At 36.8% G+C, this 12,016-nt stretch overlaps 2 protein-coding genes across 2 annotated transcripts in view; both read left to right on the forward strand.

Moving 5' to 3' along the window:
* Positions 1-1,501, forward strand: part of LOC130238132 (ryanodine receptor 2-like) — a 106,223-nt gene extending 104,722 nt beyond the window's left edge. Inside the window, exon 4 of the mRNA XM_056469037.1 lies at positions 1,478-1,501. Coding sequence (XP_056325012.1) covers positions 1,478-1,501 — 24 coding nt within the window. The remainder of the gene's footprint in view (positions 1-1,477) is intronic.
* An 824-nt stretch (positions 1,502-2,325) lies between these two features.
* Positions 2,326-12,016, forward strand: part of LOC130238133 (ryanodine receptor 2-like) — a 274,083-nt gene continuing 264,392 nt past the window's right edge. Inside the window, 2 exon segments of the mRNA XM_056469038.1 lie at positions 2,326-2,411; positions 5,974-6,078. Coding sequence (XP_056325013.1) covers positions 6,046-6,078 — 33 coding nt within the window. The 5' untranslated portion in view covers positions 2,326-2,411; positions 5,974-6,045.

Consider the following 12,016-nt stretch of genomic DNA (forward strand, 5'->3'; position numbering starts at 1 on the left):
TGTTTCTAGAAAGCCTAGTAAGAGCTTGATTTGCTAGCACGGCGTGTCTGTTCGGGGTTGGAACTAAACTTTGCAGGGCACCGGCCCTCCAGGACCCAGTTTGGGCACCCCGATGTACAGTTAATTAGCCATTTTGTGATTAGATTTTAATAGTAATAATAATTTTAAAAACATTTAAACTAATTTAATTCACAATCCATCAAACTAATCTTGTCACCATTTTTCATATAAATGGAGTAATTGGTGTTTGTGAATTGGCGGCAGTTTCACTGGGTAATGTTATGTGAACAGGCTTTCTCTCAAGCTCACAGTGCTCATCATCTGACATCTGTTTCGGCCAGACAGCAGGATCGCGGAGGAAGCTGCATTTCGTAGTTTGTAGTATTTCTACTTTTCCCCAAATGTTCTCAAAATTTTCACTCTTGCACCCTCTACCTGCCTCTACTCTGATCGCTGGCAGATTGGTGTCACTAAAATCTCTGTGATTGTGAACAGCAGCAAGAAAATAATATACAGACTATTTAAATTATTACATTTAAAACGGGAGAAGCAGATCGCTTTGGAAATACCTCACGCTCGCGATGCTAAAACATTTGCCATCAGTATGCAGAGGAATGATCTGCTTTCAAGGCTGCAGGGGCGAGAGACGGCTGTGTGGCACTGTGCCACCTTTGAGTACTCCGAGGCGAGCGAGAGAGACCGACGGCATCACCCGCAGCTCGTTGCGAAAAGTTTCGTTAGGAACGGTACACCACGGACACATGAGAGTCTCTAAAAATCTCCAGTAACACTTTGTTCCTTGAGATTCCTTGAAAATTTGTCGCTAGGGGAGTCTGAAAAGTCACTAAGTTGGCAACACTGGCTGGCAGTGTCTTTGAAGCACTCACACCTCGCTCATGTGCAGTGCGGATGGACCGTTCCATTATTCATGGGGGCCCTCTGTTTTGAAAAGAAGTAATAACGTTAAAATCTCAACGGTTATAGACAGATTTTACAACGTATGATAGAAAATGTATCAAAGAGCTATACGATTAATATAGGCTTCCTGGCATTGGTCGGGACCCCCTAATTCTCTGGGGCCCTAAGCGGCTGCTTACCTCGCTTATTGGTTAAGTCCGTCCCTGAGTGTGTGTTTCTAGTTTCTAGGGGTCCTCTAGTGACGACGATGATGATGATGAATATTATCCTTTGTGTGTGTGTGTGTGTGTGTGTGTGTGTGTGTATGATGTGGTCCTCCAGGGATGATGATATGTATTTTTTGAGCATGTATGTGTGTGTGTGTTCAGCATGATGAGATGGTCCTCCACTGGTGATGATGATGAAGATGATGATGATGTGTGTTTTGTGTGTGTGTTTAGGATGATGAGGTAGTCCTCCAGTGATGAAGATGATGATGTGTGTTGTGTGTTCAGGACGATGAGGTGGTCCTCCAGTGATGATGAAGATGAGGATGTTGTGTGTTTGTTTGTGTGTTCAGGATGATGAGGTGGTCCTCCAGTGATGATGATAAGGATATGTGTGTGTTTTATGTGTGTGTTTAGGATGATGAGGTGGTCCTCCAGTGATGATGATGATGATGATGATGATGATGATATGTGTGTGTGTGTGTTCAGAATGATGAGGTGGTCCTCCAGTGATGATGATAATGATATGTGTGTGTTTTATGTGTGTGTTTAGGATGATGAGGTGGTCCTCCAGTGATGATGATGATGATGATGATGATGATGATATGTGTGTGTGTGTTCAGAATGATGAGGTGGTCCTCCAGTGATGATGATAATGATATGTGTGTGTTTTATGTGTGTGTTTAGGATGATGAGGTGGTCCTCCAGTGATGATGATGATGATGATATGTGTGTGTGTGTTCAGAATGATGAGGTGGTCCTCCAGTAATGATGATGATGATATGTGTGTGTTTTATGTGTGTGTTTAGGATGATGAGGTGGTCCTCCAGTGATGATGATGATGATGATGATGATATGTGTGTGTGTGTTCAGAATGATGAGGTGGTCCTCCAGTAATGATGATGATGATATGTGTGTGTTTTATGTGTGTGTTTAGGATGATGAGGTGGTCCTCCAGTGATGGTGATGGCGATGATGATGTGTGTGTGTGTGTTCAGAATGATGAGGTGGTCCTCCAGTGATGATGATAATGATATGTGTGTGTTCAGAATGATGAGGTGGTCCTCCAGTGATGATGATGATAATGATATGTGTGTGTTCAGAATGATGAGGTGGTCCTCCAGTGATGATGATAATGATATGTGTGTGTTTTGTGTGTGTGTTCAGGATGATGAGGTGGTCCTCCAGTGCTCGGCGACGCTCCATAAAGAGCAGCAGAAGCTCTGTCTGGCCGCCGAGGGCTTCGGGAACAGACTGTGTTTTCTGGAGTCCACGTCAAACTCAAAGGTAGGAGGAGTTTCCAGAGTCACTGCAGCTGAAGATCACAGTCATTCTTCATGAAGTGAACTTTCTGATATCCCAGCAACTCTCTAACAGCGCTGAAGTATTCCTACAGCCACAAGCTTCAATCACATCATTAATCCACATTAACAAAACTCACAATGACCCATGAAGAATGTGGATTACAATATATAGAAAGAGATTTATTTTAAAAAATGCAAATAAGTAAATAATATGCAAACAGTGCATCATAAAACTGGTTAAAATAGATTTTCATAATGTAAAGTGATCAAATCTGCAGTGAGCAGTTCTTGGATTGGAGTGTTACTTTAATATGAATGTGAACGAGTCTGCTGAGGCTGTCAATCATTTAATCATCATTATCATGAAGACTCCTCAGGAGATCAGAGCTGTAATTCAGTTCCATTGCTCAGGTCTGAACTGACTCATGCTCTCCATCTCACTATGTTTCTAACAACACTGTTTGATGAAAGTAGGGTTTCTTGCTATAGTCCTAACACTGATCATTAGGTGTAATAATGCACTTAAGTCACAATTGCTTTTAAAACATGTTAAAGACAAAACATAGTTAAAAAGATACGTTTTCACATATGAACACATCTGGTTAGGTATGAAACGAAAGCACTGTTCATTAAAATGGTGAATTTGAGATCAGAAATGTGCTTGAATGGTATTGTTTGTTCTCTGACACCTGAATAATCATCAGAATCAGAATCAGAATCAGAATCAGAAAGAGCTTTATTGTCAGGTATGTTCACACATACGAGGAATTTGTTTTGGTGACAGAGCTTCTACAGTGCAACAGGATAACAGAGACAGGACAAAAAACAGATAATAAATATATTTAAAAAAAATAGAAGTAAGTAGTGAGTGCAAATATACAGATTGACAAGTGTATGTACATGTTTATTACTATATACAACGTTATATGTGCAGCTGTTATGTGCAAATTGGCATGTAAAGTGTGTTGTTAAATAAGTGTATATGTGTATAAAAGTGTATAGCAGTAGTGATGTTGGTTCCACAATTATTATCATCAAGTGTTCATGAGATGGATTGCCTGAGGGAAGAAACTGTTTCTGTGTCGGGCTGTTCTGGTGCGCAGTGCTCTGTAGCGTCCACCAGAAGGTAAAAGTTCAAAGAGGCAGTGTGCTGGGTGTGAGGGGTCCAGAGTGATTTTGGCAGCCCTTCTGCTCGCTCTGGATAAGTACAGTTCTTGGGGAGTAGGAAGGGTTGTACCAGAGATCAGTCATGATTCTGCTTAGTGCAAAATACTGGATTATTTTAGACTTCATATTTTTAGATTCGGGCTGTTTCTCAATTCCAAGAACGCAGAGAATAGACTTGCGTTTTTGTGGAGACCAGGTCTTCTCGCCAGGTCACCTCAGAAGAACGAACTCGGGAGACCGCGAGAGCAGAGAACTCGTCCTGTGAGAAATGAGATGCTGCGTTCTTCCTGAGGGTCACGTGACCTTCATGCATTTATAACATTACAGCATTCATACAACAATTGATTGTTTTTCCCTATTTCAGATTATATACTATGCACAAATATACGTTGCACAATACAAATAAAACTAATTTTAATACGAATTTCAGCAAATAAACACCCTTAATGTGTTTATTCCTTTATTAAGATTTTCATGGTGATGTTTATATTCACCGTCTCATTTAGGAAATCTCCTGAGGTAAATAAGTTACGTCTCTGAACTTTAATAATAAACCTATATAAAATGCTGCGCTTCCCACCTCCAGTGGCAATGACTTCTGGGACTACTTCGGTGCTCAAGTCTGAGCAAGAACACATGCAGGAAGTTTCGTGCGTCCTCTGTTCTTGCGGAGTATTGGAACTGAACTTTGGCAGTTGATGATGACGTTACACGAGGACACAAGATCGCTGAAGAACGCATATTTAGAAACAGCCACTATTTTACACTGGACCGCGTAAAAAAACACAGTTTCTTTGACTTAACTCAGACCAAATGTGGATCTTGTGCATGTTAAGTTATTTTCCATGCATTTAGGAAATAAATAGTGTAAATTACATTAAACCAATGAGAGTTTTGGATCTTCCAATGTTTTTTATGGCACTGAAACCTCAAGATGTCTGCCAACTGCCATTAGCTCATCTGCATTTACCTGTAAGTCAATGAAGACATCCCTACTGATCCTCAAATGTAGACATAAGTATACATATATGTGTCTGTGTATAGATGTTTATTAGGGCTGCAGAGTATTGGGAAACTATGCGATATGCACCTATTGTTGTTGAGTATTGCAATAACTATATTTCTTGCAATATAACGCTTCACTAGAAAAATGCAAATTTATAAGATGTTTTTAAATCATTTATTTATGTAATGATATTCAAATAAATATATTTTTCAGAAAAATTCAGATTAAAAAACTGCATCAATTTGCAAACATTTAATACCCTTTCATAAACCCGGCGCAATGGGGCATGACGCAATTGTTGTTTGCTAGTTTCAGCTTGACGCAAGGTTTGTTTTGACGTTTTGCACCACGCTGTTTAAATAGCAAATTGTATGTGCGCCCATAGGTGTTCTGGTCTAAAAAAGGAGGCGTGTTAAGGTGCATTGGCGCGTTGCTATTTTGAAGAACTAAAATAGACTGCACAATAGACCAGAGTGTGTTATATGTACGCTAGAGATCTGCACGGGACTAAATTTTGAATCCCGCTCCCGTCAGGTTTTAGCCCGAATGCGACCGCTCCTGCTTATATTCAGCATTTGTTGTCCCGCTGCCCGCCCTGCCCCATTTTCTACCTGCCGTGCCCGTTCTCGCTAACAAAACCGAAAACCACTCAGCTATACAGAGTCCAGACAGCCTATAACAAGCTGTCTGTATAAACACACACACACACATAAGCACCTAGCAAGTGACACATGCACAGACAGCATCACACTCTCTCTCATTCACACACACACACACACACACAGACAGCACAAAGCTTTCTCTCTCTCATTCGCGCACACACATATAGACAGCAACAAACAAGCTAAACACAGCATCACGCTCTCTCATTCACACACATACATACTCGTGCTCGCTCGCTCGCTCAGGAGTCGGGAGCGATATTGTTAGACCGCCCGCTCCCGTCCAAAATTACACCAGTTACTGACCGCTCCCGTGCTTTATTCAGGAATGCAGACCTCTAATGTGCGCCTTACTTACACATTGCTTAATACACACAGGGTGTACAGCAATACACATATATCTTTACATATGAAAAAGGATTAAAGGAATAAAATATTGCAGCACTGGTTTGCGGCTGGAAGGGCAACCGCTGGGTAAAACATATGCCGGAATAGTTGGCGGTTCATTCTGCTGTGGCGACCGCAGATGAATAAGGGACTAAGCCAAAGGAAAATGAATGAATAAATGTGCAGCCCTAGTAACTGCTCATGTCGGACAGGAACATAAAGCATGATTTGAGCTCTAGAAAGAGCACCGGCTGCAGTTTAGTGTCCGCTTTAATGATCATTCAGCCCAGCAGAGTTTCTGATTGAGCGATGTGTGTTTCCAGAATGTTCCTCCAGATCTGTCCATCTGCACGTTTGTTCTGGAGCAGTCTCTGTCGGTGCGAGCGCTGCAGGAGATGCTGGCCAACACCGAGGAGAGAGCGGAGGGGGTGAGTGTCTTTACTCCAGCACTTATATACAGCATCCACCTACACATGCACATCTGATTCAAAAGGGCAGCAGATGGGGGTCAAGAAATGTCTCGTCCCATCAAACTGCACATTAAGGCTGATAAATTTGGTGCTTCATACAGTTGAAATAAAAATTATTAACCCTGCTGTGAAATTTGTATTATTTGTAAACTATTTCCCTAGTGTTGTTTAAGCTTTATCTGTACGTTTTTACATAAGAGTTTTAATAACTAATTTCTGTTCTTTCCAATGAAGACAGTACTTCATTGGACTACTACTTATTTTGCAAGATTCTTGTATTCAGCTTAAAGTGACATTTAAAGGTTTAACTAATAGACTGATTTCACACGGCCGCCATTTTTAACAGCGAAATCGAGGCTGCGGTGGGAAGAAACCCGGAAGTATCGTTGGGAGTTACATAGGCGCGTTGTGTACCTGGCTGTATATCTTATCAGCGAAGAGAGAGTGACACAAATTTATCATTTCACCACCTTCCGAGTGACCTGAAGGTCCGTTTCTGAATGAATGGTGAAAATAATAAGGGATATCAGAGCTTATTTTCAGCTAAGATCAGGGAAATGGCACTAGTTAGCTAACGTTTTCTTTCCCAAACACACGTTTTAGATGCCATTTATCAAACTCAAGTTAATGAATTAATTCTTTCACTATATTAGACTCGTCATGATACTGAATTAAAAGAAAAAAACATCCATTTCCTGTTAACATTTAAGGCACTGATCTGCCATTGTGTTCACGTGCTCAACAGAAATGTCTGTGATTGGCCGAGAAGGTCATCAGTTCACTCTCCGCTGATTACCGAGTACAAACACATCAAGCAGATCGCTCGTCTAACTCGACTGATCTTCGCGGCTGCTTCGTGCTCCAGTGTCCGTGTATCTGTGTTTGCACTGGGTGAAGAGCGGTAAACTGATGAGCACTGGTGAATACTATGGTAAATCAGCGCTGTTTATGAACGCATTCAGCGGTGCTTGAATGTTAGCAGGAAATGGACGTTTTTAAAACTTCAGTACCAGGACAACACTTACTGACAACATGAGAGTGTGCTACAGAGGACTGCAGTGTTTTATCAATCACTGGGTTACATAGGCTGAAGCAGGAAAGCATCCTCACGGTGTTTAACTGGTGCCATGAACTGAAGCCTTGAGCATATTACTCCTAAAGTGATGTTGTTTGATGCTAAATTGCTTTTAATTGTTTAAATTAAACTTCCTGAATGATATTAAAGTCATGTTTACAGCATTTCTGCATTTTGAAATCATGTTAACACCTGGGGCTTTGTAGTCCACAGCATGTTACTGCAATGTTTACAGTGCTGATCCTATACATCTGGGTTTCTTCCCACCACAGCCTCGCTTTGGTTCTTTAAAATGGCGTCCGCGTGAAATAAGCATATTGGATTAACTAGGCAAATTCAGTTAATTAGTCAAGTCATTGTATAACAGTGGTTTGTGCTTTTATTCCAGCCAAACAAACTAAATAAGACTTTCTCCAGAAATGTTTTATAGGAAATACTGTAAAAATGTCCTCGCTCTGTTGGGAAATATAAAAAATAATTCACAGGAGGACGAATAATTTTGCTTTCAACTGTGTTTTGACACCGTGATTGAATTTTTTAGGATTTACAGATGAATATTAAGTTCAGCAGAATGGCATTCATTTGAAAAAGTAGCATTTAAATGTGTTTATTGTCACTTTTGATCAGTTTAGAGACTCATTGTTGAATAAAAGTGTTAATTTCTCTTTTTTATTTGCTTGCTCCTGATATTTGACTAATATTTATAAAATCAAAATACCCCATGACCAGTGTTGGGCATTACAATATTGAGTTACTCCCCAAAACGGTAACTAGCTGCATCACTGAGTTACTTTTCATGATAAGTAATGCATTGCGTTACTTTTTAATAGCTTTTTTTGTGTTGCTTTTTCTGACGTGCCTGAGAATTGATCTGTTTTATAACTTACAAGATTTTTTCCTTCTTTTTTTTTTTTAAATAAAGGAGATCTGCAATGAACAATGCACCATATAGCCTACACCATGGGTGTCCAAACTCGGTCCTGGAGGGCCAGTGTCCTGGAGAGTTTAGCTCCAACCCTAATCAAACACTCCTAAACCAGCAAATCAAGGTCTTTCTAGATATACTAGAACCTTCCTAGCAGGTGTGTTGAAGCAAGCTGGAGCAAAACTCTGCAGGACACCGGCCCTCCAGGACCGAGTTTGGACACCCATGGCCTACACCTTCATTAACCTTAAAAAAAAACACATCAAAAATAATAATGTAGGTTAATCTTATCTCCTGAGAACTTCCTGACCCTCAAGCTACTCTTAATGCCATATATACAGATTAATGAAAGTGGAAAGCAAGGTGTTTATTATTTGTCTGATCCATTCAGAATAATGAGATTACTTCCATCACAGAAATGTAAGGTTCTGCCAACTTGGTTTTGTTCCTGCATCCTCTCATTGAGTGTGGGATTAAGGCCACCTAATTTAAAGTGGGACCCGTAACTCACTTGTAATGCATTACTCCTAACACTGCCCGTGATACATGTGATTGGAGCTTGAAGTGCTCAGCGATTGTTGTTTTTCAGATGAACTGAATGAGGTGAAATAATCAGCTGATCATGCAGTTGTATTGTCAGGTCTAGTAATCGGTTTGACTGTGATTCTACGCTCTGCTAGTGTTCATCTCAATCATTTTGTCCTGATAAAGCTGAATGCATCCTATCACAGGTTTCACTGCGCCGCTGATGATAGACGAGTGTTGTTTGTCTGAAGCATCTTCACAGTGATTGAACGCTGATTTGATGACACAGTTGCTATAGAGACAGAAACATCAACACAGTGTCACTTTACTGTCTGTATGATCATCTTCCTCATCCTCCTATGAACACAACACACTTTACCGTCACGTTATAATGTCTTTACAGCATCAGTGACACACATCCTGTGTTTCTGGCAATTGAACAACATGAGAATTCGACAGTTTAAATCCATAAATAAGATGTTTGATTTGTTTTTTATTTAATATATAGATTAAATTAACTAGGAATAAACTAGTTAGGGTGACATGGTGGCTCAGTGGTTAGCACCGCGGCCTCAAAGCAAGAAGCTCGCTGGTTTGGGTCCCGGCTGGGTCAGTTGACATTTCTGTGTGGAGTTTGCATGTTCTCCTGTGTATGGGTGTTTCCCAGTGATGGGTTGCAGCTGGAAGGACATCCGCTGTGCAAAACACACGCTGGATAAGTTGGTGGTTCATTCTGCTGTGTGACCCCTGATTAATAAAGGAATTAAGCCGAAGGAAAATGAATGAATGAATGAATAAACTAGTTAGCTTAATTTAGTTTAAATCTGTATTTCTCGTAACATTAAGATGTGTTTTTGTTTATTTAGTTGGTAGAGCAATGCAATACAGCCATTAACATTATAACTAATAATAAACAATGGACATGTTAGATTGTTTACATTTTTTAACATATCATTACTTATTTAAATATAAATGTATTTTATGTAGAACATTTAATTTAAACCTTTAGATTTTTACAAAACAATTCACCTATTAAAATAGATAAATTATTTATTATAGAGCAATTCCATGCAAATATCAACCAAAATAGTGAAACCGTTTCTACGTTTTTGGTGTAAGCAAGTGTTTTATAGTGCTTAAAAATACTCCAAAATGTATCTGTCAGTGTTTTCAAACTAATATATTTGATTTAGCTAAGTCACACAAGTGCCAGTTTCACATCTGTTACGCCGGCAGCAAGCTCTCTGCAGCTCTCACATGGTCGCCCACTGAAGCCAAGCAGGGCTGCGCCCGGTCAGTGCCGGGATGGTAGACCACATGGGAAAGCTGGGTTGCTGCCTGAAGTGGTGTAATTGAGGCCAGCAGGGGGCGCCCAACCTGCGGTCTGTGTGGGTCCTAATGCCCCACTATAGTGGCGAGGACACTATACTGATCAATGAACGCTGTCTTTCGGATGAGACGTTAAGGTTCTGACTCTCTGTGGTCGTTTAAAATCCCAAGATGTCCTTAAAAAAAAGAATAGGGGTTAAACCCTGGCATCCTGACCAAATTGACCATCCTGACCATCCCCATATCATAATTGGCTCCTCTCCACCAATCAGCTGGTGTGTGGTGTTCGATCTGGCGCAATATGGCTGCTGTCGCATCATCCAAGTTGATGCTGCACACTGGTGGTGGATGAGAAGAGTCCCCCCTATGTGTGAAGCTTATTGAGTGTCCAGAAAAGCCCTATATAAATGTAAGGAATAATAATTATTATTATTATCCATAACAGAGATCTTTATTCCTAAACTCAGTCATGTTTGTTCTATACTGAGCAACTCTTATCCTGTTGATTAGCATTGTTTCTTTGAGATTGTGATGTTTAATTCACAGAATTTCTACAAAGTATGTTGTCTACTGTAAACCCGCAGACTTTTTTCATCACATCCATAACGCATGGTTATTCTCCTAATTTAAATTATAAAAAATGTTTTCAGGTTGATATTTTCCTTATCTCATAACTCTGTGATTAGTTGTTTGGAAAATATAAACAGATGCTTTAATATAATGTTAACATCTGCTTTCTCTGTGAGTTTATGTTTTCAATTTTTACTGCAAATGTGACATCCATAACGCTGGAATTGCTCATAATAATAATAACATAACTTAAATAATTAGTAAGGATTTTACTTAAAATGTGTAAAATTGACCAGATTTAGAATGAAACAATTTGATTAATTAGAATAAAAGTATATTACAATGTAAAATTATAAATTAATTGTTATTAGAATAACATAATATTTATTAATTATTAGCTATTTGTCAGCTCATGGACCTCTACATTATACAAACATTATTCGACTGTGACTTGATTCACTGTATAACGGGCTAAAATGAATTAAATTATGGTTAATAAATACCATATTTATTAATAAATAATAACGATTATTTATTTATTTATTTATTTATATTTTCTTATTTATTTATTTTTTATTTATTTATTTATTTATTTATTTATTTATTTATTTATTTATTTATTTATTTATATTTATTTATTTATATTTATTTATTTAGTTAGTTTTTGTTTTATTTTATTTTATTTATTTATATTTATTTATTTATTTATATTTATTTTTATTTATTTATTAATTAATTTATTTATTTATATTTATTTATTTATTTTTGTTTTATTTTATTTATTTTTTATTTATTTATATTTTTATTTAGTTAGTTTTTGTTTTATTTATTTATTTTTTATTTATTTATATTTATTTATTTATATTTATTTTTATTTATTTATTAATTTATATATTTATTTATTTACATTTATTTATTTATTTTTGTTTTATTTTATTTATTTTTTATTTATTTATATTTATTTATTTAGTTAGTTTTTGTTTTATTTTATTATTTTTTATTTATTTATTTATTTATTTATTTATATTTATTTTTATTTATTTATTAATTTATATATTTAGTTATTTATTTATATTTATTTATTTATTTTTTATTATTTATTATTTATTTATTTATTTATTTATATTTATTTATTAATTTATTCATTTATTTATATTTATTTTTGTTTTATTTTTTTATTTATTTTTTATACTGATATTTATATATTTACTTATTAATTTATTTATTATATTATATTTTTTATTTATTTATTTATATATATGTATGTATTTAATTTATTATATATTGTTATATTTATTTATATTAGTTATTAGTTTTAGTTTTATTTTATTTTATATATTATTTATTTATTTATTAGTTTATGTCATTTAGTTTTTTGTTTTATTTGTATTTATTTTTTATACTTATATTTAGTTATTTTTATTTATTTATTTATTTATTTATTTAGATTATTTGTTTAGTTGTTATTTTTA

Source organism: Danio aesculapii, chromosome 12 (assembly GCF_903798145.1).
Source record: "Danio aesculapii chromosome 12, fDanAes4.1, whole genome shotgun sequence".
In the NCBI taxonomy this organism is placed as follows: domain Eukaryota; kingdom Metazoa; phylum Chordata; class Actinopteri; order Cypriniformes; family Danionidae; genus Danio; species Danio aesculapii.